Source organism: Caloenas nicobarica, chromosome 1, assembly GCF_036013445.1.
Source record: "Caloenas nicobarica isolate bCalNic1 chromosome 1, bCalNic1.hap1, whole genome shotgun sequence".
NCBI classification, from domain to species: Eukaryota; Metazoa; Chordata; class Aves; order Columbiformes; family Columbidae; genus Caloenas; species Caloenas nicobarica.
The window spans coordinates 198590563-198618557 of NC_088245.1; the positions used below are offsets into that span (position 1 = coordinate 198590563).

The 27995-nt window shown below is 38.7% G+C and overlaps 1 protein-coding gene across 2 annotated transcripts in view; it reads left to right on the forward strand.

Moving 5' to 3' along the window:
* GUCY1A2 (guanylate cyclase 1 soluble subunit alpha 2) overlaps nt 1-27995 on the forward strand; it is a 157638-nt gene that overhangs the window by 62810 nt on the left and 66833 nt on the right. For both annotated transcript variants that reach the window (XM_065642937.1, XM_065642947.1), the window contains exon 5: nt 18892-19377. In XM_065642937.1, coding sequence (XP_065499009.1) covers nt 18892-19377 — 486 coding nt within the window. The remainder of the gene's footprint in view (nt 1-18891; nt 19378-27995) is intronic.

Consider the following 27995-nt stretch of genomic DNA (forward strand, 5'->3'; position numbering starts at 1 on the left):
CCGCTGAAGTCAGAGAGATTTCTTTAGTAAGAAGAGCGCGGGAATTTGCTTAATGATTGTTTCTTTTCTCCTGCCAAATCCTCTTTCAGTCATCCAAGACAGCAAAGAGTTCTGCTTTCAATCACAGTGCTGTAAATCTGGTCTAACTGCATTGACTCAATGGGCTTATTTTTGTAGATATTGGTATAAATGAGAGAAGGATTTATCCCAGTGGGATTCATGCTTCTTGTTAATGAGGCAATGTACTATGTAATTGGCTCTATCAATAAGACTTTCCCAGTATTAACTTCTTTCTCAGTCTATATATAGGAACAGATGGAATGTATCATAATCTCTAATAGATAAGAAAGGTACAGTATTCCAGAAAAAAAAAAAAAAGTTTTTATTTGACTGGGGCTTTTAATCTCTTATCCTGAAATTTAAAAATAGCAACAAAATGGCATGTATTGGTATTCATCGCTCGTTTTTTGTGGCTTGACTGTTTTAGGTGTCGTGATTGCTGACAGAATCATAACGGTTTGAAGGGTTGGATCCTAAAGTAAGAAGCACACAAGGTGCTGTTTATTATTTATAGCACCCACAAGATGCTATAGATAGAAGATCTAGAAGCACGTAATTTGAATCTTAGACAACTCATGATTAATGAAATTGAACAATATGAAGATAACTGATCGGAAAAAGGCCTAATCTGACAAAATTCACATGCTCATAGTTGCACTGAGGTTGGGATTTTAGCCTGAAAAAGTTGTGGTTGAGATAACAAATGTGCTCTACTGTAGTTCTACGAAAACAGGAAAGGAGGAGGTCTTTTCTAGACAGAGGGGAGAGTCTTAATAAGAAATCTTGGAAGGAGTCTTTATATTGTTTAACTTTGTGGAAAAACAATTTTGAATGGGTGCTGTGGCTCTCAGGAATCTGAGTTACTACATTTTATAGCCAAGAACATACTTGGCATGGATTTTTTTATATGACCCTTGACATATTTGTTTTTGCTGCAGTTTTTCCAAACAAGAAGAGACCGTGCTTAGACTGTGCTTAGAAATCTGGAATATATTCAAACAATAAAAGAGGGAAAAAGATAATTTTGTTCTCATAAGTTCTGACGTGCAAAATAGTTAAAGGTGCCACTGATTTATCTTCTTGGCTCCTCTTTTTATATTTTGGCAGATTTCTCTCTATATATATGTCTGCTTTTCACATGTATATGTGTGTTCCAAGAATTCATGCAACATAAATCAAGCATCTATGTCCTGTCTGATCTGTTATTTATGAGGCAAAAGCAATTACACCTTGTCATTTAGAGATTATAACACTTTCGGGAAGTTTAAATTATTCATTTTTACAAAAGGAATACGAAATTTAATTCTGATTTGTGCATGCCATTTCAAACCACCTTGGTTCTCATTACGGTTCTGATAATCTAATGTTAGATTCATTACCATCTAAAATTATTGCAATCTGCTGCCTTTTGTTTTGATTCAAAGTCCATAATTGTGCCACATGATGTCAGTAATTACTGAGGCTGCTTTAGGAAGATACGCAAAGATATGGCAAGAAAAGATGATCAAGCCAAGTTTAGATTTGTTATGTGGTCGTACATGTGCGTCAGAAACTACATTTTAGTAGTGTATCTGTTTACACTTGATGTTGCATACATTCCAGAAAAGGAGGAATTACGTTGGAAAATTAGGAAAACAAATTAAATATAGTCTTGAATCATCCAAGATTGAAAGGAAAGGACTCCTGACCACATGAGGATGAAGTTTCTATTCTATTTAGCCCTTTTTTACTCCAATTTCTTTTAAAGACAATATATTCTCTTCTCTTTTTGGAATCTGCTGCTCTTCTTTTCAAGAGAATAAAACAAACTCTCATATCTGCTGAAAATAAATAAATGTTACTGACTCCAAATTATGGTACAGTTTATAGGATTTAAGACAAATAAAATATTTACTCTTTCTAAATAGTAATCCATTTTGTTAATTTTGTCTTCTCTTTGTAAATGAATTAGGAAATCTTTTCACCCAAAGAGGAAGGATGAGGTGAATTTCATTTCTAGTCTCTGTTTTCATATACTTTATTATGAACATTTCACTGATGAAATGAGATTCTACAAAGAATTAAAATGTGAAATACACATCCAGAATATTTTACTGTAATAATGTAACATTACATCACAATTTGATCAATCATTAAAAAAAATTATATCTTTAAGGCAGCCTGAATCCACTAATGGGACACAACTTTTTGGGTAATGTTGTGTCTCTGTTATCTTTTGTAAGATTAAAAAAAGTGGATATGAGAACCAAGATACACAGGTGTGGTGGTGGGTGCTGATCATGAAGTATTTAAAAGGCCCTAATTTTAATCCCATGAAATTTTATTTGTCTTAAAAAGTTCCAGTCATGGTGACTGGAGTGGTAATCCACTTCAGAATTTTTTTTTTTTTTTTTACATTATAGTGCTTGTGACCACCTTTCTTTTAGAAGCTTGTGTTCTTTTGGAGGCAGATAAGACTTTTTTTAGAGAAAATGAAAACATAATCTCTGACTAGAGAAGCAATAGGTCTTGTGCGTTTTATTTTCTGATCCATCGAATTAAAGGACTTTCCATGTTCTGTAATTGGAAGTAGAAAGAAGTAGGAGAATCCTGTAAAAGTCAGACTTCTGAAATACAGATATATATTTATTTGAGCATTTAAATTAAGAAAGACTAAGGAAAGCCAAACTGAAACTTAACAAAAAAAAAAAGCTTTTCCTTTGGGTGTTTGAATGAAGAAATGAAAAAGCATCAAATTTGATGGCAGATACCAGAGTCAATTTCTGGAAGCAGCTATAAATCATGTGCTACTTTATTACACTGCTGCACATTTGGAATAAGTTGGATTACTGCAGTTGGAATTATTTAAAATTTGTACTACTGAAAATGAGAACATGATGTTTCTTGAAATCACTAGCCAAAGTTTAAGAGGAAAGCCAGAGTTCAGTGAGAAGAAAAAAAGAGGAAAAGATCATGTTAAAATCAAATGTCAGGAGATTACAGTAACATATTACTACTTTCATTTAGTCCTTGGACTTATTTCTTTAGGCTTCAGTGCTGCCATTTATTGTGAATGATATGAAAGAAGGAATAAAGAATTGAAGTAGTCTGGAGACAGGTATGATGACTGAACAGTGTCAGAAAAGCAAGCTCCCTTTCCAGATTAGAGATGTTTTTGCCAGATGATACAGACAGCAGATTGTTGTCGATTACCAGTGTAATGAGAGGGAAGATATTTGGAAATTGGCCTTAGATCACTCGGAGAATTCAGTAACCAAAGAGGTGAAACTCTTTCCTCTGAAGGCATTAAGAAATCCCTGATGCTATGGGCCAGAGTAAAAACACTTCACTCCCACTGTTGAACAAAGACTAACAGCAGTAATGCCATTGAAAAATTCTCCATCTGGTCTTATAAGAAAAGGAAAGCAATTAGTGGCTAAATCAGAACCAGATTACTGAACACCAAAAATTAGCTGCATTGAAGCAAAGCTGAGAACCTCTCAGAGCAAAGCTGCTTAACTGGGAGAGAAGTTCTGGTTGTGCTATCCCAGAGCTCCCAGTGTGACATTATCAGTAGCACCCTGTAGTGGGGTATTTGGCTTCCTACCTGGGTCATTCTGGAGTCCTGATCTCTTCCTCCTCACCTTGAGCAGCAGCTTTTTAGACTTCCTCAAGATAGCTCTCAGAAAAACAAACAAGCACACAACAAAACCAAACAAACCCCCAAAATCACCTCCAAAAACCCGCCATAAACATGAGCACCTCTCCGCACCCACAAAATACATCAGCAGCCCCAGTGACTTGGTCTGGAGCATCTGGTGTAGGTCAATAGCAGACAGAGGGTGGTGGAGTAGAAGGACCATGGATTAGTCTAATACAGCAAATTTAGGACTGTAACTGTAGTTTTATCACAGTGCCAGTACAAAAGCATATTATCAACCTCTTTTTTAAAAGGAATACATTGTATTCCAAGGTCGATGTATGAAGAAGCATAGGAAAATCATTACTCCTGTGTCAGGAACCCAGCCTGGCTCATCTGAAGGTGTGCAGAGCTGATGCTGCTTGCCAGAGCCAGGCTGCTCCTGGATCCGGCTGTTTAATGCGAGCAATAGCGCAGCAGCAGTGTGAGAAAGTGTGGCATGCAACGTGCTGGTCTAAGAAAAATATGGTCTGATGTTACCTGTGCAGGTGTACAGTGGTCAAAATGAAGAAGAGGGGGAAATCACTTCAGCGTTGCATCATATAGCCAAAGCAAAGGAATCAGTTTTCATTAGCAGTCTGCCAGTTAGGTTTGATAAGGAGTATCCAGTGGAATTTGCAACCTGAACCTAATTTCAATCTGATAGTATTGATATATCTGAAAATAATTTTTTTTTAGCCTATATGTAGTAAGGGATATGCCTTCAAGTAATACAACCTTACCAGCTTTTTTTTATTATAACTGCTGAAGAGGAAACTTCTGTTAATCACAGCTCAGGGTATGGCGCCCCGTAGACACAACATGATCTTTTAATTACCTGTCTTTGTTAGAATGATCAAAAATTCAGCTTCCTTAACCTGAGAGAATTCTGACATTTCACAATTTTTTTCAAAAATCAAAACTATATCTTGTTTTTTCAAAATTTTGAGACAAACAGAAATTTTAGAATATAGTATTTTTCTTTCAATAAGGTTGAAAGTGTTTGCTTTAATAAAGATAAAGCCATTCATTTTATATTTTGTCATTTTATTTATACTCATGATGGAATTAAAGAGTTTTGAATTTGAGTCCATGTGGATGCGTGTTTTGTTTTAGCCTTTGGTTTAATTAATGCATGCTCATGAAATACTTTGCTTTCCTTGAATCATCATATCCTCACACAAAAAGATCATTTGCCATGATGTTTTTGACCAGCTACTGTCACTGTTTTCTCTAAGTATTAAGGATACATATACCAGTCTGATCTTGGGGGGACTGTATTTGAGAGTGACCAAAGAGCTTGCTGAAGTCAGCATTGTTGGAACTGTGTGGCTACAACAGCTTGGAATATTAAACTGTCACCAGATATGAAAAAAGTTAAGTTTAAAATATATTTCTTAGATATGTTGCCAAATTTCAGTCCTCACTCCAGAAGTATTAATTTGCACATTGTTTTACTAATTAACTTCAAGGTTAGAGTTAATTCTGGAAGATTTGTTCTGTTGCATACTAAAACATTTGGGACAATCTTGCACCTCTAAAATTTTTCATTTCTTGTATGATCTGATTTCAATGCAAAATCAGGAATTTTAACTTGCGTAACAAGAATATCCTGATACACTAGGTTACAAGTTTAGGCACTGCAAGACAGTGATGCTGTTGTCATTTCTTGTGTGACTCCAAGACAATTCTCCTGCCTTTGGTGTTTTACACACATGAAACTGTGAGATTTGACTGAGCTCTGCAGAATTTAGGCTTCTGGTGATCTGAAGCACGCAAGGAAGTTCTGGATGTGGGGAAACTGGTCTCTGGAAAGCTTTCACAGGATAAGCTTTGTTTTAATTTCATTGTTGACTTCAGTTGTTAACTGCTTTTGTGAAATACAAGCATTAAGATATTGTGAACCTTTGCAGTAAACAGAGACAAGGTATTTTATATATGGTTGTCAGTCTTCAAATAGTATATAATTTCATAGCATAGAAAAGAAGCTGCAGTGGAGTTCTCTACATAGAAAAGTTGGCTGTTTAGCCATTTATTTCACTAAGTCAGGATTTTTACTCTGAGGATGTAAATGTAATTGATGTGCCTTGGTAATCTGTGGTCATTTAACATATTTCGGTTTGGTTATTGTGTGTGAAATACAGGCGTGTTTTAGATTGACTGAGGGGCCATCAACCAAAGCAGAAAGGAGAGCAGGAGATTTCATTCTTCCATCTTTTCACAAGTCACTAAGACATCAAGATGAGTTCTGGTAAACGATGCTTATCTTCTTGCCTGTTGAGCGAAGGGTATTATTCCCTTTCACAAATGTGTGGGAAGAGGTTGGGGAAAATGGCTGGTTGCACTGCTTAGCTGTGACTGACAAACCACAAATGTCATCCGAGAGCTGGTTATGCCAGACTGTTTCCAGTTATTATAATAAACCGGCACAATGTATACTTGTAGTATACCTTGGTAGACATAACCTAGAATCTTTTGTTTCCTCCACTAAAAGATGAATGTATTTTGATCATTTGACGAAAGAGGGATTTTCCACTCATTTGCGACCCTCTGTTGCGGACCGCACTGCTGCCAAGGAGCAGCCTCCCCATTAACTTCATGCCTCTTCAGATTAGGCCTTTTCATTGCTACAGCTCAGGAGCATCCCCCCCCGGAGAGCCCTGCATTTTTAAAGCAGTTGGAAAACTTCTTTAAACAAAAGGTAACTTGCTGTCTTGTGACAGAATTTGTGTCTTAACACAGAAATAGGCACAAAAATCAGTCTGCTTTTCTGTGTCATTTTGTCTTACCTGAAGCTGTGTAATCACCTTCATTTTCTCTCATTTCCTTGGTGAATACAAGAATAGTTTCTCCTTTTAAAGAAATCAACTGATCTGTGAATAATCCCATTGACTGAAATCAAAACACTGTTGCAGTGTGATTAAGAACTGCTACATTTTACTGTCCCTTTTTTTCTGGTGATTATTCTTCTGATGGAACATGGTGCAAGAATAGATTATTTGGGAAAACTGGCTTATTTTTATTTATTTTAACTTCATAAATAAACCATACAATCACACATGAGAAGCTGAGGTCCTGTATTCTGTATTCCTAGCACAACCAGTGCCATTTTGAGGGTTAGAATTTTATTTCAGAGAATCACCACCTTGATAATGCAATAACACTTAATATTCCTCAAAGTGCTCTATATACTCTTAATACTTTAGTATGAGATTATGGAAAATAATAAAATAACAAAAATTGAACATTCTGGAGGACACGATGTCTATCCAAATACGGCAAGTTGTATTTGAAAACTCACGAAATACTTCTGTTTCTGGTGTTTATGTTAGTTTGAGTACCATGAAACATAAAGAGATAATGCTCAGAAGAGAGGATGGGATTTCCAGTGTAAATGTGTAGCAAAAATCTACATATTACAGTGTACTACAGCACTCTAGGAATATCTGGTATTCGTGCAAAATAATGTAAGACAAAACTGTGTATTATTAAGCCTACCTTTGGCTTATTGAATCCAAGTGGATCATGACTTGTGCTGAAGGAGGTATTTATGAGCGTATGCACGTAAATGAAGTAAGCTTATATACCATGTAAGTTTACATGAGTCAATGACAGGCCATGTAAAGCAAAACCCAAATAAATAATGAAAATGCAGTGCAAATAATGAAAACATTTGTGCCAGAGGAAGGAGGTACTACAGATGAGTAATAAAACTGAGCCGTGTGGTGAATCATCACCACAAAAGGCTGCAGATTTCCAGGTAAAAACCAGAAAAACTAAGGTAAATTAATTTCCACAAAGGGAGTCTGTTCTCTTGTGGGCTCTTCTCATGGAGTCTTTTTCATGAGAGATTCTAGGCAGGGTCCTTTTTCTGTCAGGAGCTATGGAAGGAAGAGCATCGAGGAGCCCCTGCTCCTGTAACCGAGGGTCAGGCAGGGTCCTTAATAACCCGAGCAGAGACTGAGGGGGGCACAGCCCCTGGGGGAAGCTTGCCGATGAGCCCACAAAACCCACGCTGCTGGGTTACAGCTAAGGACAGCACTAGGGGTTCGTATTTCTACAATGACACCCTTGGTTGTGGTGCCAGTTTCGAACAGTGTGATGAACAGGAGGCTCATCAGCCCCTTCCATTTGCAGCGACAGCATCGCATCTGGCCTGGATTTGTCTGGAAAACTTTTGTCAAGGCCCCTCCTGGCTAGTCCATGCCATATAACTGCCTTTTCAAATATAGCAAGGTCAGTATTCGCATTAATTGGACAAGTTGGTCCTGTCGATGTGTGTACAGACAGCTTCTCATTAGCTCCGCTCGGTCTGCCAGCGTGTCACGGGTAAGCTGGCCCTGATCCCAAAGCCAGGTTAGCATCATGCTGTGCCTGAGCAAATATTTTCTGCTACTCAGCAAGGTGCTTCAGCAGAGGCAGGACACTGTGCTGGGGCAGTCCTGTGGTTTCTGGAGCTGGGCTGGCTCGTGGTCTGTCTGCTCACAGCAAGTACTGAGCAGTTTTGCAAACCTCCCTGGAGGTATTTGAGGACAGAGAGCTGCAGGCTGAGTGGGGAGCTTCCTAAGGCAGCAGTTCTCTGCATTTTTAGAGTCGCTTCCCTTGTTCTTCTTGACTGTGACAGCTGGGTCTCCCATTTGCATCCACACTGACACTTGCCCCATACCTTTGCGCTTGAAGGATCAACCTTCCTCCAGGCTTTGGTGGCCCCCAGGTAGCAATGTGGAGCAGCTAAGACCTTGGGGAGAGCTTCAAATTTCTCTTTTGTTGTCAGCCTGGGCCACAGAAGCGAGTTGGTCTGCTTTCTTCGCTTTGTGCTAGAAAATCACGGCAACAGAGACCATGTTTTGGTTTTAAAATACCACCTTCCACTTAATTCTTTTAATTTCCTTTGTCATGATTTTAAGAAAAAAATCAATGAATTGCAATGAAGAAAATGGAAACTAAACAGATATTTTAACCCATACAGAAATGTGAATATTCACTACATCTGGCTGTTCCTTCTCACACTCTATATATGTTCTGTTTAAAATTAAGTTAAAGGCATTTAAATGTTTTTGTTTGCTTTTAATTTCTTGATGGGTTGTAAAATAAATGCATTGTGAATTTTGTTAAAAATGACACCCTTAACCAGAGTCTGCTAAACCAGGCCAATGCATTCTTCCCAAATTCAGATCATTAGCATGGCCTGTAAGAGACTCCACATGAAGATTGTCTTTTACTGGTAGGGGTCAAATATGGTAACTAATAGAAAGTTATGGATGAAAGGTCGCCTAATGCTCTAATGTATTGTGTTGAACATACTGAAAGAAATTCAACCTTTTTAAGAAAAATACAGGAAATTTAATTTTAAAGATCTGGTACAGTTCCCACTAAAATCAGCTGGATATATTTACAATGACTTCACTGAGAGATAGAATGGCTCTTTCTAATTATATCTAACTTAAGAATGATTGTACTGGGAAAATAAGAAATTTCTTCTCCTGGTGGTCTGAAAATTTGTACTGCACCAAGAGATCACAATTGATTAATCTTGATATCAAATTCTAATGATAGAGTCTTTTATCAAAGCTGCAAAAGTACTTGATATATGAGGTAATAAAGAGAAAAGAAAAAAGTAAAAATACCAACAGAGGACTCCATATCTAATCAGTTTCCTTTGTGGGGTGCTGGCAGGAATTTGGAGCAGATTTATATACCTAAGATGAAATAGGGAAAGAGTTGGAGCATGGAAGTCCTCAAGGAGAAGAACTTCTGCAAGCTAGTTAGTGCATGGGCTAAGAGATCTTTTAATCACAGGAATTTTAAGATACCTAGGTTGGTGATAAAATGTCACATCTCCTAATGGCTGCTATATTTATCTGTTCTGCACAGATCAAAGGGGAAAGCAGCTTCTGCTGCTCATTGCTTGCTGTTCTCATGAATAAAGATTCTCATTTAACCATTTCATTGCATTTTGATAAAACCAGTTTGCACAAAGGAACAAACTAACCTGGTGCTGAGAAAGAAAAATACTTAGCAAGAAATATCACAGAATGACTAAGAGTACTTGCTGTGAGCAGGTCATCTCAGGCAGCTGGGACGGATCATGTTCAAGCGAGAAGCTTTTGCTAGGAGCTGAATACTGATAGTGGAAGGATTGGGGGCAGGACTGATTTCTTATGGTGAAAACAGTAGCAACTAATCCAAAAAGTGAAAATACTGTGGGAAATGGGAGCCTTTTCACTGCCTTCAGTGCACTGGCACATTTTTCCATAATCTTGCTTGGTTGGCATTGATAGGTATAAATAAAAATATCTGTCCTTAACAAACTAACAACATTTGTCAATTATAAAGGTCTTTACAGGCATGAGATAATTAAAGTTTTGAGCATGTGAATATATGTAGCACTTTTTTTAACCAGACAGATAATCTTGGTGATCTCACTTGTGTCATCCTGAGTGTTAAGTCAAGCATGTTGTAGTGTAAGCTCAGCAGAAAAGCAAAGGTGCGATGTGGTGTGTTTGCACAACATACAGCAAAGAAGGGCCCAGTTCAGAGTGAGGTCTCCAGAGGAGTTTCAGCCCCTGGTGATTTTTCTATTTTTCTCCCCTGGCATGACTGCGCAGTGCTGTGTGGCAGCTGTGCTGCCAAGGAAAAAAAAAAAAAAAGATCTAGAGGTATGGAACAGGATGAATTTTAAGCTAAAGGAAGGATTTTGCTCATCCTTTAGTGTCTTTCAATCAGCTACTACTGCTGTTGCATAACTTCACAGTTCTTAAAATTTTTGTCAAATAATTCAAAACAAATTGAAAGATTTTTGATGCTGGATTTATGTTGTAAACAAAAGGTAAAAATAAAAGTACATGTTTGTTTTAAAAGAAAAAGTGTTGTAACTTAAAGGCAATCTGAAATTATTTTTATTATTTTATATTAGACTTACAAAAATATTTCCCTGCAGATGCTTTGACTTTTTGTAAAACTGTGTCTAGTGGAATGTGCTGAGCATTACCTTGCTCTGGGTGCTGGTAATTATGCTACTTAGTAAGATAACTTCCAAAAAAAGAAAAGAGAGACAAGGTTTCAAAGATGCAGTCAAGCAGACAAAGGTACTTAATGATGGTGCATTATCTTCTGTTCAGAAGTGGAATTTTCTGCTTGTAATTCAGAGCTCTCTGTGTCAAGGCTGCTCTGGTAAGGACCAGCCCAGCCACCATTGAAACCAGTGGTGAGCCAGAGACTCTCCAGTATGTGTGTCGAGCTCAGCCCCAGGAACACGTGTCCAGCCGGGGGCCGGGCTGTGATGCGGACCCTCAGATCTGCTTCTGGGGCAGGAGCTGTGGGCTCATCACGTGCTCTCTGGGAGTCAAGAACTGGAACCACAGTTTAATTTTTTTCACAGATTCTTTCTTGCCTCTGCCCCCACCCCACTAAAAGCAAAATATGAGGCTCATAACTTTCCTACATGGTTTACAAGATTTTCTTTTGACTAAGTACATTGTAAGTGTCACACACAGAAATGTTTGGAAGTCAAAGAATACCTGATATTATAAAAGATGATTCATGTGAATGTTCTTAAAATATTAGCAGGTGCAGAAGATGACATGAAAAGTATTGTATTAGGGTCTATATCTATTAATTTAGCATAATGATTTCAGGTAACTTAATTGTAATGAGCATAATTTTTACCTCTGTGAAGTTTGCAAACTGAATGCGCATTTTTGTCAGCATCCACTTCACTGCCTTATCAGGCTAATGGAGATTCATTTGGCCTGAAGAACCAACTTTTCAGAGAGCTTTAGTGACTTTCTCAAATGTTACATTCTTGTTTTCTCATACTCCATCCCTTTTTAAAAATGGAAAGAAAAATGCAACAAAAAGAATCCATTTATTTTTCCCAGGAAAGACTTAAAATAAGAAGTAGTGTTTAACATATATTCACTGGAAATGTAGTGTGATTCTCTTCCATTTGTCTGACACAAACACAGAGAGAGATTGTTAAATATGAGAAGTTTCACTTTTGCACTTTGATTGATTTGTTTTAATCAAACTGTGGTGGGGTTGTAAGTAAAAAAATGCATTTTGCTTTTGTTTAAATGCAAAATGAATACAAGTGTGTGGCTTGGGGACCTCCTGTTTAGAGCATGTTTATTGCCAGCACCGTTCTCACAGTTTGTGTCAAGCAGCAGGGCTTCTGGTTTTCAGGGGAATTTTAAAAAGGCTCCTGGCTGACTCAAAGTTATCTGAAAAAATGGTGAAATAATCCATCAACTGGAATCTCCGTAGAATCTGCAGCTTCTCAGAGCAGTTAATCCTCCTGTCCATTTTAAACTTTATGTCAAGAACATAAATCTCATTGAGAAGTTGCCAGGCATTGGAACAGGCTGCCAGAGAAGTGGTGGAGTCATCACCCCTGGAGGTGTTTAAAAGGTGTTTAAAGGAGGTTCTTAGGGACATGGTTTAGTGGTAGGGTTAGGTTAGGTTATGGTTAGACTTGATGATCCTGAGAGTCTCTTCCAACTGAAATGGTTCTGTGATTCTATCAAGTTGCATGGGGCTCGTACTGTCCATGACTTCAGGCGCTGTGTATGGGTCTGAGAGCAGAAATCCTACAGTTTCTGAACGCCACCACCTGTGAAGAAGCCAGGGTGGACGGGCAGGGCCTGGCAGCCGGGGCCTGTCCCAGCCACCCAAGCCAGGAGCGGGGCAGCCTGGGGCAGCACCAGCCGGGCCATTGGCACCTCCCTGGGAACGCGAACAGGCCAAGACTGAACCAGGGCTTGGGCTGCGGGTCTGGAGTACCATCTTAAAAGGAATGTCTGTGTCTTGAAGCAAGAAAGGAGAAATTGTAAATCACCATGATCTTTTCAGGTGTAATCCACGATTTTCTGTTGTTTATCTAGTTGCTTTGATAGACTAATGTGCAAAGAATAGAGCCGCATCCTTTACGTCTTCTCCTTTCATATTTACTTACAGATGGCTCCATGCGTTGATTTGCCATGCATACCTATGCTTCATGTGGAGAAGGTCTTTCTGACCCTAATTTGTCTGCTTTTAGTCTGCCACACTTATTCTTTTGATATGAAGAAATCACTCTGGAGGTCCAAGTTTACAACTGAAGGATGTTAATGGTTGTCTCATTATCACTATTTTTACGTTATAGAACATGAATGTATTCCCACCAAAGTTTTGAATTCCCTAAAGGTGGGTTTCCTGCGTTGTTAGTGCTGCCATTCTATGTCTGGGAGGTATCTACGATGCACAGAAAATGTTAAATTTGCTCACTTTGGTCTGGAGACTGTTGCACATTATGTAACACCCTGGGGATTTCTATAAATCAGGAGAAATTTGTAACAGTCACTTTGCTGCTGTGTGAAATAATGTTCTTTTGACAATGCATTGAGCTGGAAATCCAAACTTGCAAGCAAATGCTGAGAGTTATACTTTTGCAAGAACCCGAGCGTGTCCTGAGTTGTGCAGAGCAAATGCTGACTAGTTTATTCAATTGCATTAGGCATCGATTGAAAAAATATTTTTTTGTTTCTGTGAAGAAGATATATACTTTTCTTAGCTTTATCAATAAAACAAGTGTAATGGAAGCTGGCGTGTTATGATTTTTATATTGAATTTAAATGCCTTTTTTTTTTCCGCAAGCTTTGGGAGGGCTTCATTTGAATATGATTTTTTTCTTATTTGCATGAATCTTTCTCCACAGTTAGCTCTGTTGGCTGTGGCTCTGACTTACCCCACTCTACAAGCAGAGCTGGACTATAGGGGAGGTTGTAATGGCTATTCCTTTCTCTCTGTTTAAACTCAGAGTTGTGACAACCAGAGAGCAGGGTTAAATTTATGGGCATATCAAGACTTCTTTAACTAACTGAATTGATGTTTGGAGCATTTAAAGCGGAAATATGTTAGACCAATGAAGGACTTATGTCTGACCTCTTTGCATCTTCTCTTAGCATATTTGAAGAGTTTCATAGCCCCACCCTGAGATTTTTCTTCCTTAGGGTAAACTATCAAGTTTTTCAAATTTTTTTGTAGGTCATATTTTCTAGACCTTTCATCACATTCATTGCTCTTCACCAGACTCTCCAATTGATCCAACTCTTTGTTATATCAAACAGGAACAGATTTGTCCATCTGGGGCCTGAACACTGGTGGTCAGAGCAGAAGGATTACTTCTGTGTTTTACAAGATATATTCTTGTTTACATAGTCCACGTAGTGTTTTCTTTCTTAATGACAGCATGACTTGTTGGCTGTTTCACTCTATAGACTCTGGGCTGTCTTCTTAGGAACTATTAGCCTGCCTGTATTTTTTGCATTTGATTATTTCTGCCTAAGCGTATTTCTTGTCCTTATTTTGAATTCTATTTTTAGTCTATATCTCCAGTTTAAGAGATTTTTTTTTTTAATTTCAGTGTTGTCTATCATGCTTGCAGCCCTTCTTCTAGATGTTTCACTTGGAAACATGACAAGCAGAGTCATAACATTTATTTCTAGAAGTGTCCTGTTGCCTTGTTCAATGCTCAAAAAATCCCTTAAGCCCCTAACCACTAAATATTTTGGAATATCTTCCTGTAAATGTCCCTGAGACACTGCCATATATCCTACAGGATATTCAGAGAAGTGAATCCAGCTGTTTTAAAATTTAGGCTATCAGCTGGCTCACCTTTCTAATCGTCACCTTATACTCTCATCCTCAGTGTGCAGTGATGCTTTTTTTTTTTTTTTCTGAGTTTATGTTTTTTTCTTTGTACCTTGAAGTGATGATAGTGTCTAGGTTGATTTGTCATAAGCTGATTCTCCTCCAGTCTTCCCAGTCCTCTAAATAATCATGGGCCTGTGAAAAAAGCATGTTTGTTTATTTTCATTTAATTTTTTCATTGTATGAAGTCAAGCATGCATGCGTAACTGTTCACAAAAGTGTGGCCTAGCACTGTAAGTTTCCTGACCCACTCCCAGTAAAAACTCCTAAATAAAGAAGGCGATAATCACAGTTTGGGAGGGATTGCATACTGAACAAAGTCAAAGCAGCAGCTCCATTAAAATTTGTGGATTGCAGAGGCTGCAGGGTATGTGGCCTGGCCTAATGATGAAGAAAATTATTTTTTAAGACCCCAATTCTTTCTCAAAAAATACTGTCTCATATTTCCCTTAATATTTTCCAGGAGGTGTCTACACCTACTCTCATCTCAGTCACCCTTGCAAAACACCCGTCTTTGTACAGAGAAGTATTGTCTTCCACCAGTGCAACAAATGAGGTTTTTCCCTGTGCTTTTCCTTAAAGACCAGGCAGTGGAGTTGGCATTTGATTCATAAGCTTTTGATTCATACTTAATCCTAGGGTGGCACACATCCAGAGCATGTGGAGCGTTGGATATCGTGTACCTAATGAAGTAGCTGTTGGTGTACAGCACAGTAGGAGACTCTCTCATGTTCTCAAACGGCAGCTTTAGAGTCTGTCAGTGTTCCCTGGGTGGGTCTTTGGGGAGAGAGGCTGAACAAGTTCCTGACAAACTGGGCCTCTTCTGTTTCCTCCCCTTTCTTTGCAGTGGATTTGCAGTGAAAGTTATATTCATCAATAGGTTTTTGTTTTTCATCCTAGAGCTACTTGGGCCGCATCATTGCTTCACAGCAATGTAATCCCATAAAATATGATATGTAATTGTTCATTTCGAAACGTTCTCTTATACCACTGTAGATCAGGAGAATGCCCTCTGAAGGCAGTAGAATTATTCTCATTTTTTTCAGTAAGAATATAACTAAAGAAACAGGAAAGCAATGAAATGTAGCAGTAATTAAATACATCTGAGGACAGATATGTTTCAATCTTTCCCTGCTTACAAGAAAGATGATATCCTGATTGCCTGTAGGCTTATGGTCCAGGTGTAAAGCAGTCCATGTCTGGGGAGATGCCCAGAAGTGTGACTTGCTATGGCAAGCTTCAGGCAAATCTGATGTCCTATTTCCTTCAGTTTAAGATGCAGAGAAGGATGTAAGAGGCAAGAGTCCACAGAAAAGAGGTGGGCCTTATGCTGGGTCACAGCTGCCAACCAAAGTCCTCTAGAAAGAGTATGAATTATCTCAGAAACTTCTTTGGAAAGGAAAGGGCTTTGCAAAAAGTGATGCAGTCTTAGCTCTTCTCTACTGTTGTGTTTTACAAGACCTGAGTGTTTTTCCCTAGGCGAGCAGTGGCAGCTTTGCTTCTGGTGTCCAGTTACCTGATTTAGCAATTTGAAGAGACCAGCAAGCCATTTTCTAAAAAAACCCCTCATTCATCAAGAGAGAGTAGGACATCAAGATCACTAATGTAACATCAAAAGAGTGATAGGCAACGTCAACTATTCCTGTTAAGCAGAGCAAGTGATAATAATATTCAGAGGATAAAACCAAAATAGCACTGAACCTTTGACACTTTTAGGAAACTAAGTAGTCGTGTGGGGAGAATATCTTTGCAAAACTTTCCAAAAATGCTCTAGAAAACCTCAACCTGTTGAAGCAGGGGCTCAGCTCACTTGGGCAGAAGAACAAGTTATTATTAGTTACGCATTTTACAGGATTGTTTGTGTCTTCTATTGCTTCTCACACGTAAGTCTCAAAGTGTGTTACAGGGTGGTCGATATCCTTATTCCTGCTGTGCTGAAAGGCCAAATCAGCACTCAGAGTTGGTAATTTGCCTAGGGTTACCCAGAAGCAGAGCAGCTGACTCCAGAGTGCCTGTTTAGTACCTTATTCACTCGATCAGCGTTTCCTGAGAAGAATCCACCCAGGGAAGGTTGGCACAGTATATTCACACCGACAGAGATCACATCAAAGAGTTTAACACCTCAAATTGACAAAGGCGAAGCAGGAGCACAGAGGGACGCGTTAATTTTCTTCTAGTCTCACAGCAGGTTAGCAGAAGGAACACGGCTCCTTGCTGACAGGCAGCCCAGCCCCAGGCCAGGCTGGCTCAGCCAGGGTCTGTGGTCACACTCCCTTCTCCTGAGCTGACACCTTATTTTCACCTGGAGGTGGAAGAGAGAAGTGATAATATGAGATACATTTATTTTGCACACCAGTGAAGTTCTATGAACAGAAAACAGAAAAACTCTCTGGCAAAGGGGAACAAAATAAGAAGAGAATTTAGAAATGCCATATCATATATTTCACATTTGGCAATTTGTACTTCAGAGGTGAAACAATTTTTGATGTGCTCCTTGAGAGGACGAGGCTGCATGCACAAGGGAAGCACCTATTTCCCTTATGTTTTGAGTAGGGAGCCATATGTTTTAAAAATTGAAAAGAACAATTACTCTTGGAGCATTAAATCTGCCCATCTAGGTAGCTGGCTTTCTCACAGAGGTGGCTGTCCCAGAACAAAGCTGAGGAAACAGAGCTTAGAAACATAAATATTAGCAAGTATGTGGGAACATAAAGTAGGAAACTTGTAAATTTTAATTCGTTTAATTTATTTTTATTTGCCGAGTTCCCATGCTGACATCAGAAGTTACATCTGTCAGGTTGCTGGCAGCATGGAGTACGGGGCATGAGGACGGGATAGGTTCAGTGCCCACATTGACAGTAGGATCTGCAGTGACAGAATTTTATCTGATGTCAGAAATCCCTAATAGAAGCAGGAGCTTCCCAACACCTTCCCCAAACATAGAAAGTGCCATGTAGGGGTAGCTGTCAGCTCTGCAGGAGCTTCCAGGTCTCTGGACACTTCAATCACATAATTATTACAGACACCTCTGGATTCTGTGTTTGAGGTTTTCCTGTTTTGCTTGGGAGGATTATGGATGGAAGGAGGATTAAATGATAAAGTGAATCATGTGAGAGTTAGAGAATGCCTACATGATGAAAGAAAGGGTGACTGGAGGAGACCTTTTTATTTCAGTGGATTGTGTAGAATAGAAGAATACAGATGTAAGGCATTATGGTGCCTAACACGGTGCTTAGATGCACAAGGTTTGTGTGCTGTGCCTGTTTTGACTATGACATCCTTTTTTTAGATCACCAAGCACAGTATTGCCCTGGTCTTTGTGCAGTCCTGTAATGAAAACGTTAACAATGATTATTTTTCATGGCAGAGGCTATGGCGGGCTGTATTTACAAAGAGATCAAGTTTATCTGATTAAATTATTTTCTGCTTAAACAAAACAGTTTTCTGTTCATGTGGTTTTGTTTTTTAAATACTAGATTCAGGTGAGAAATGTCCCTTTACAGTATTGGACAGTTACGTTTGTGTGACCCAAGTAAATTAATAAAAATCAGAATGTATGTAACCCCAAATGTCAAATATATCGTCACAGTTGGTTTTCAATGTCCATTTCAGTGTGGTAGTTCTGTGCTCAACTGCCATCATGGAGCGAGAGTATCCAGCTAGGGCCTTGTTGGCGTCAACCACTAGACAGCACTCAAAACATCTACCCATTTACAGACAAACGTGAAATGTATAAAGCGGAGTGATGAACCACCTGCTACTCCTTTCCTACTGTTCCTTCTTCTGTTCTTCAAATACAAATTACTTGAATCAATATTACCAAGAAATCTGCAGACTCTAACAGAATGTCAGCCTTCAACTCTGCTGCATGTATGAGAAGGCAAATAGGAAACAGAAGCACTGGTACACTTTTCCCATGCCATTTATTATTTTATGGAGTTCTTTCTCACATATTTTCTTATTTGATTCCTCTATAACATGGCTGCATTTGACTTAGTAGCTGTTTGGCTGAAAAAGAATGGAAGCTACTTCACCATTTCGCTAATCTGCTTTCACATAGTTCTCATTTCCCTTTTATTTTGTGCTTTTGATTATTTATAGCTAAGTAACAGAGATGGAGGTATTCTGAAACTTTCTTTTAAGGCCAGGTACATTCCAGGAGCAAAATTTAAAAGCATTATTTACACACTATTCTGAGAAATACATGTTATTGCGGTTGCTTTCTTATTTAATTGGGTTGAAATAGAATCGAGCATCTGATTTGGGAATACTTTTGTGTTAGTATAGGCTCTTTTCTGACTCACATTGGTGAGCAGACTGTGTGAGTCTCATTACTTGAATAGGTAGGTGTAAGAAACTTCTGTATAGAAGGCTACATTTTATGTTTGTCATTTTAGCTGAACAGGAAAGGTGGAGAAAATAGAGTGGGGATCCACATATATCAGCTAATTTTTCCTTTTCTAACCTCTATTCTTACTTTGCAGGTGATGGAAATTAAAGGACAAATGATTCATGTGCCAGAATCAAATTCGATTTTGTTTCTGGGTTCCCCCTGTGTGGACAAGCTGGATGAACTCATGGGCCGAGGCCTCCATCTTTCGGACATACCTATCCATGATGCTACTCGCGATGTCATATTGGTTGGGGAGCAAGCAAAGGCCCAGGATGGCTTGAAAAAACGAATGGATAAGCTGAAGGCAACGCTAGAATGCACACACCGAGCCCTGGAAGAGGAGAAAAAGAAAACAGTAGATCTCCTTATTTCTATTTTCCCTGAAGAAGTGGCTCAGCAGCTGTGGCAGGGGCATCAGGTTCAGGCCAGGAAGTTTGATGATGTCACCATGCTTTTCTCAGACATTGTTGGCTTCACTGCCATCTGTGCACAGTGCACGCCCATGCAGGTCATCAGCATGCTGAATGAACTCTACACGCGATTTGACCATCAGTGTGGATTCCTGGACATCTACAAGGTAATAACTGAAGTCCTAAGTTAGCAAAGTCTAATTGAAACGAAGATAGGAAAAAATCCCAGTAGCCATCTTCCTAAATTGCATACTTTCCCTGTAGAAATGGAAATACAATATTTTTGTTTCATGTGAAAAAGCAACCTGAAATATGCCCATTGAAAATCAAATACTTTGATGTTGAGCTGTCATCATGGTTCCCCCATGGGAATATATGCTTCATATTCCCATTTTCCTGTAGGTACGTACACTTCCTCTATTATAGTATGGTTTCCTTTAGGGGACACATCAACCAGAGTGTCATAGGGGTGATGAAGTGTACAGCGATGATTCCAGCCCAAGCTGAAGCTCCTGGAAGGCACTCAAATGCTTTCTGTCTCAGTTGAAACTTAAATGGTTTTGGGCTTAGGCACTTATCTTTCCGCTGAAATAATTCAAATTTTCCATACAGAGAAAAGCATTCACTAAAAAAAAGTGTTGTAAGTGATTTAAACTTCTACTGAAAAATAGGAAGAGGACAGCAGACGTCCATTCATAGTAAATGGGATAAGTGGGACACGGCACTGGGGTTCCAAGCTCCTGTAGTGCTCTGCAGAAAAGGAGTAGTCACATGTGTTGGTCCTGTTACAGACTTCATCACCTTTACTTCTTTTCAGTGGATTTGGTGTCCAGTATGTATGTGAGAGAAAAAAGAGGGGAGGTAGAATTTAATAAATGCAGTTAAGAAATTATCTGTATAATTATCCTGTGAAATCTACATAGAATCCGTTTGGTTTATGTAATACCTTTAATTTTGTGGTAGGAAAAGCAGAGCAAATTTCATTTTTACAACTGAATGCACCAAAGGAAAAAAATGTTATTCTAAATTTATATATTGACTTTGTTTTCTGTCTGATCCTTGCAAACTAAATCACTAGTTTTCAAACTGTTTCAAATAGTATTTGTTGACAGTCTATAGAGAAAATGTCTTCAGATGAGTTCTGTCCCTTTCATTTGTGGCCTCTAATACACTTTAAAAGGCATAAAAAAATATTAATTACCCACCTAAATAATAACCGTGGCTCAAAAGTTACAATATGTACCACAGAACTGAACATGGTATAGATATAGGCTGGTAGGACAGTATACCAAAGTAAAAGATCGCAGTTTTGTGCTCCTGGGTTAGAGATTTGTACTAACTAGTGCTCTGAAGCCAAAGGTCGTGCTCAGGGAGGACTACGAGGGGAGGTACCAACCATCATTTGAAAATTGTTACAGTGATATAGTCAGAAAAGATTGGAAGTTTGACCCCAGTTTGTATTTATCTGGTGTCACTGCACTGGATCTCAATCCAGCTCTGAGAATGGGACTTGAGGAACTTCTGACCCTCAGTCATGAGTGATATCTAGTGACCCTGTTTCACATGCTCTATCTGGTACATGGGTGTCAGTATTTTCCCAGATGATTAATTTTAGTTAACTGTTTTGAGGCATTCAGGACATTCTTTTTCGAAAACTGTGGCTGCATGGGAATAGGAAATAAAGTATGTAAAACTCTATGTGCTGTTTGGAAGGAAGTTTGGCTGAGCCCTGTGAGAATACTAAGAAAGACTATTTTTACATAGGCCATTAATATGATAGCATTTAGACCATGGCTTACTGCATTTCACCTAGCTTGGTGCCACTTTAGATAGGTGTTACTTTATGGAAATACTGTCCTGACCAGTGGAATAAGATGATGGCTGCTGAGATAGCGAAGAAAAGATTTATGCATTCAGAAAAGGAATAAACACTCCAAAAAGTTAAGACCTCCATGTAATTATATGAGCAGAGGAATAAACAAAACGTATTTTTCTATGGAAGGATGTCTTACACCTCTAAAACCCTTTCTCCACTGTTACTGCCTTCATATAGTCAGTTCTTTCTCAGATCCTTTCATCCTGGATTTTCCTCCATCTCCCTACATCTGCATGTCCCCTAAGCCTCCCTACACATCCCCTGCTTCCCTCCACAGCCCACTCATGAGCAAGGAAGGCAATGTGCATTGTGGCTATTTTGAAGCTGTACGTACCTTTTTTTCTCCTCCCAAATTTATTTTTCATTTGTTTTTTAACCAGAAGTCTAAAAAAGTTACTGTAGGTTTAAGCAAAAATGACTCAGTTGAGCATTACAGAAAGACAGAACCCAGGCAATGAACCATTTTTCTTTGCCTTAGAGAATTAGGCTTAAAATAAAATGACAATTACTTCAAAAAAGCATTTGCATTTTAAAATAAAAATAGCTCGTGTTTTTATATCTTTTGTTTCGGATGATATTCTGGAAGCTAAGTTTATTCCTAGGAATGATCACCACAACAACTGTAATTTTAGAAGTTATTGCCAGGCAGTGACTTTTAGATATGTATTCACTAGTATTTGTACCCACAGTCTGCCTCTTAAGATATACTCCTGTAACTAGGCTACAGAAATTTACCATGTAAGTTATACATACATCAAAACAGATCCATTTTCAAATTTGCTTGTTTTTAGGAAACATGGCAAGAGTAATTTACAAAGATTATTGGATGAGTGTTTCTGAATAACAAATTCACCATTTTGTAAACAGAAAATTAAGCAAAATTCATTAAATAGATTCCATGCTGTAAATTATTCATCCAGCTTTACTGTTACTGCATTTTGAATTCAAAACCTCGGTGCTTCTAATCTTGGATGCAGACAATGAATATAATATTTTCAATTGTCTAGTACTATTCATTCAGGGATGTTTACCAAGAAGAATGGCACAGAAAGAAGAACAAAGATCCTCACATTTAACAAGTCAGACGTGGAGGGCAAGCATAACGAGCTGTTGGGTACAGAATAAGAAATGCTTGGAGGGGGCTGAAGGGGAATGAGTTAGACTTTGAAACTTCTTGGAAGTGGAAGTAGGTGGCTGTAACTGATGAGGTGGGGAAAGGGTGTCCAATGGATGGATGTGTAGGTAACAATGACACAGGCAGATGATGGGCTCAGAAAATGAACTTCACAGGAGCATTTTGCATGGATACCAATGACGGATTACATCTGTCTAGGCTGAGGGAGAACATTGCAATAACTGAGATGCACAGTGATATGAGCCTTGGTGACAGTTTTAGCAATCTGAAAGAATCTGTGTTTTAGAGAGCAAAACTTCAGAAAGAATCTGCTTCAGAAAGAATCTGCATATCGCCTTGATGAAAAGATCAAGAGGGACACTCTTGGGGTAATCACAAAAGGGAGAGGATGTGAGAGAGCTGAGACCTGGCAATGCATTTGGAAAATGGTGCTACTGACTGAGCTAATGATACTTGGCTTGGAATTGAGGAACGGGAGAAAAATATGCTGTCGAGCAGGGAGTGCAAATCAAAGCAATGTAGATGCAGATGTTTGGTAAGCTAGTGTCTGTGGACATACAAAGAAAAACATGGACTCCAGAAGCAGAAGTAATGGGAGAGAGACCTCCATTAATTTTGAAAGCAATTGCTTTGGGTAAAAGGTGTACTGGTTGGTTTGGCTGTTTGTGTCTTTGCTTTGACCTTTTTTACTCTGAGTTCCTGTTGCTTATGAGCCAAGTGCTGGGAAGCGATGCTTCAGCTAAACCATCACTTTATGAAATAAGCTATTTAGATATGCTGCAGCCATGGCTGCTGGGATTTAAAACTTAACCCTGCAGACTGAAATCTTCCATGCTAAAGATTCCTGCAGCTCCTGTTTCTCCCTCCAAGTAATATGTCTCTGGCATAGGATTGTTTTAAATATTTTTTCTTGTTGAGTCCTTTTGCCTGTGTAGGCCTGCTTTCTCAGCTACTTTACCCTCGGTTTCCTTTCTGAAATAGCCCCATTTCCCTTCCTCACCCTTTAATTACTACATGGAGTAAAGGCAGCATGTACTGTGGCTGTTTTTTTGGCCATATGGCTATAAGTGGCCGTATGGCTATTAGTGGCCATATGGCTATAAGTGCTGGGTGAGTGGCTGTGAGTGGCTGTAAGTGGCTGTAAGCATTGGCTGGGTAGCACCAAACCAAACAGAGCAGAACCAGGCTGGCTCCTGTAGGTGTTGGTGGCTTTGTCCTTCCTCTGCACAGTGCAGCATTTGTCTTTCAAGACATTCGCATATTTTCCCCTAACACTAAACTTTCTGTGAAGTGCCGAGTCCCACTTGCCGTGTCTAAGCAGAGAGTCCTAAATGTTTTCGACAATCAAGTATTGCCAGCTGCCAGAATTTCTTTGCCATACGTCTTTGTTGTCAAAATTGTAATTGGAAGTTTGTTGAATATTTATTGAATAAGACAATATAATTCCTGAGGTAATTTTATAGTTAGAATTCACAACTTTGTTATGTGAATTTCTGCTTTCTTTTTGGTTTCATTATTTGGCTAAACTGACTCTCTGAGTGGTGCCACACACATGCCTCAAAGTCTTTTACCAGCTTCCTTGGGGTTCTCTTTGGCTATTATTCCTGGCAACATGGTTTCACTTACTTTACACTGAATGATGTTATTTTATTTTTTATGAATGATACAGTTAGTATGTCAGATCTTCATTTTTCTTCATTATACACCTGACTCTGGCTACAGCCTTAATTTTTGCTCATTGAAACGACCTGAGACTAAAAAAGGGTGGGAAACGTGGACTGTTCTGCAATCATTCGAGACTGATACGCACCAGTTCTGGTGTTTTTGATATTGAGGTTGGGATATAATGCTTTTAGGAACCTAATTTGAAGTTCACATTTTCTAAAAATATGACTTTACATTTTTATACTGGTAGCTTAAGTTGCAGAAATCAGTATTCATTTTACAGAAAATACCAGTACTTTCTCAGTGCCATCACTATCCCTCCTGGAGAACCAGTATTTGTCCATATCCATATATATGTTCTTAAGCTTACTATCAGTGCTATAATGATTAAAGAATACTGCAGTGACAGGAGTAATGAGCTTCAGACTATTCTGAGGTTTTCCAGGCTTTATGTTTCATAAATTAAAAACCATAGTCTCCAAGTTTTCATGTAAAATCTATGGCCACTATTTTTGTCTTCTTTGCATCACTTCTGCAGTTTTAAAGTTTTAAGTTCAGTGCAACTACATGACCATTTTGAGAAGGTTACAAATTCTTTAAGCTTCAGCTTAGGCATCTGCATAATGAAGATTATTATGAAATACAATTAAAATCTGTAAACAATACTGATACCCTTACATGGGCAATATGATATGCATAAAATATCATTAATATACATTTTTTAAGATGAATAGGTACAGTTTTGGGGATTACCAGTGTACAAGGTGTGGCTTCTTCCTGTTAGTTTAAAGTCTGTGGGTTTTGAATGTGTAGTAGAGGAAAAGTTCTATTGCCCAGAAGCTGTCTCTCTCTCCATGATGCCACCCAGCCTGGTAGAGCTGCCCTTCAGCACACTGCTCTGTTCAGGTCCCACCGCAATGGGCTACTGAACCTTGTTCCTCTCCTTGCTCTGAGCAGGGTATAGCACCGATGTTCATCTCTAGCTGTGTGTGGACTTACTTGCTGGCACACAAGTGTGTCACTTGAGTACCAACTCAGGGCAAAGCTGGGGCACTTGTCTTTTTTGAAAACTCAGAAGTGTTCTTGGCTTAAATTAAAAAAAAAAAAAGAACACAAAATATTCCTTGGACTTTTCCTGCAGATCTGCTGTATCACCACCCAAGAGCTCCAGAATATTTTAAGACTTCCCATTACTTCAAGCATGTATTTTTCTGCAGCCTTGTGGAGGATTTACACTTTTTGTCTTTAGGGAGATATGCAAATGAAGCAAACAGACTTGCAGGCTCCAGAAGAGTTATTCTTTACTTTATAAACATACAGACCTGAACAAAGCACTAAAACATCTTTGCATGTTTGCCTGCTTTAGGCAATTATTCACCCAAGAATCCTCTGAATAGTCTAGGAGTTCTGTGTCTGTATATAATTTCTTCTTGAGCAATACTTTGCTTATATGTATTTCCTTCTCTTTTTTGTCTCTCTCCTTCCATTTTTCTCTTATATGAAAAACACACATTTGTTTAGAAGTGTCTCCTCCATTTCTCTCAAGCTGCTTGGGAGCCTTAGAGCCAATGTCCAACTTGCAGGTCCTGGGAGTGCTTCCCAAGTCCTCAGTTTGTGTGTGTGAACTCCGGCCATATCCCGACTTTTCATTTGGACAGGAGCCAGAAGGGTGTCCTCCTTTGGGGCTTCCAGCTCCATATTGAGGAGCAAGCCCAGACACAGCAGCTGGACAGGAACCATGGCTAAGAGCATGCCCCGTTGCGGCACACAGGTTTTCCTGATGCTGTGTTTTATAAAACCCGCCATTAATACTTAAATCCCTTGTTTCTTGTGTCAAGTTTTTCTACCTTCTAAATTTTAGTCCCTCTGAGGGACTGGAGAAAATTGATTTCACTTTCCATCAGCCTAGGCCATTTCCATTTAAACAACCCAGTATTGTGTCAGATCGAGAGGGTACAAAGCACATCCGTAACAACATACAGCTGACTCTTCATATAGCTGAGCATGCCAAGATGCAGCAGTTTCATTTATGCAAATAGCATTTGTAACTATACCTTATTTTCTTAAATATTTTAAATGAATATGGAGGATACTTACGTAAGTTAAGAGAAACTAGCTAATGTATGAATTTCAAGACAGATAAATTAAAGCTTATGTAACCTTGAAGAAGATGTTGTTGTTCAGGAGTAGTTTTAATACTGGGAATACCTATAGCAAATAAAGACCACTCTTACATCTGGAGAGGAGCAGTCACATTAAGCTTAAATGTCCGTCTTAAGTTATGCATGATCATTTTAATATTTGCTTATTTTGTTAAACAGATCTTTACTTTGACATTGCAACTACGTCACATAAGGCAGAATGCCAGCCACACCATTTTCTATTCATCACATTTATTTAGTGTGATTTTTGCAATTTCATACTTGCCTACAGAAGAGAGAAATAATTTCTTCACTATGGCTACTGTATTCACGACTGTTGTGTGCAAACCTGATGTTGACATAATGTAAACTGTAAGTCTTCTAGCATGTCTCTATTTTAACTAGCAAAAAAACCCCTTTTAAAATACTAGATAATAATTCTACACAGCAAGTACTACTCCTCTCTTTTACTGTTGTAAACAGCACTCTGAATTAGTGTACATGAAAGAGTTCCTCCAAATATTGGATACCGAAAGATTTATGCTTAAGACTGCTAAGTAGGTACTATAGAAAGAGTTTGAATACAGCTCTTCCTGCAAAATGCTCCTGAACATGCCAGCATGTAGCATCATTAAACTCACTAAAAATAAAATGCCCTCAGGCCTGGTAAAAGCAATTGCTTCATAATTAGGCTCTCGGGAAAGGAGCTGGGTTTTACAGTAAGACATTTCTTTTAAAAAATGAGCTTCACTTCTGAACTTCATAGGTGGACATTTGGAATCCATTCCTGCTCACATGGGAAGGGTTTTCTGTACACTGAACTGTTTCCAAAAGCAGAATGCAGTGCCATAAAAGCATTGCAGAGTTACCTTGAAGGTTAGGCACAAGATTTCACTGCTTAGGAATTAATTTTGAAAAGCTGAGAGACAGAAGCTAATAGAATAAAACACTAAGGTAGAAACTGAAGGAGATTCTTGGGTCCATTTAAAGACACTCTTATTCTCAAATTCTATCCTGAGGAAGTTTTAAAACCTTTAAAAAACAGGAGGTTTTTTGTACTATCCCAGAGATTTTGGAAATCTATTAATAATGTTGTATCCAACATGTAGAATTAATTTCAGAAAAAAAACCAGACTTAAGTATTTTAAGGTGACAGATGTTGTTAAGCTTCACAGTGTTGCACAATTCAACTGTGTTTCAAAGCTTTTCTGCCAAATTTATACAGTGGAAAACATATGGAATACTTCAAAATGTAAAGAGAGCTAAGCTTTAATTTGTATTCACACAACATCAAGAAAACAAATAGGTTTTGACTAATTTGAAAAAAGTCAGTATTCACTCTTTGTTACATAGTCAGAAATGTGTATCTAGAAGCTAGCTCAGGATCAAGTATTCTTAGGCCATGTTCAGAGGAGGTTTTTCTGAACTGCACTTACACCACCCCCAGAGAAAGAGCACACACCCCGCACCTCTCAGTGGAATAACCTACCTAGTTTCCGTCCAGTCTGTTTCTTTGACCTTCCTTTTCTTAGAATCTTTATTTTAGATTAAGTGACTTGTTCAAGTCTTTCTACCATAAGCTGCCCAAAATACTTCACATCTGCCCTCCCTCCACTTAGTGATTAATAACATCCTGGACCTGCATGCCAAAGTACGCATGCCAAGATGCAGGATTTTTTGAACTGAAGAGGATCTTGCTCTTGTGCTGACAAACAGTATCTTAGCACTAGCAGTAAATGCACTCACACAATCTTTTTCTTGTTTTGGGGCACTTCATGGGAGCAGCAATGTGCATGCTGTAGATCATTTTCAACAGCACAGGGCGAGTCATGCATGAGAAGATAACAGCTCACTTAGAGTCTTCTGAGAGTTTCGCAAACTAAGCCTTCCCAGTCTGTGACCATCGTGGCCCACGTAAACCTGCTTTTCAGCCTTTTCTCAGAAAAAGCATACTGATGACAACATGGC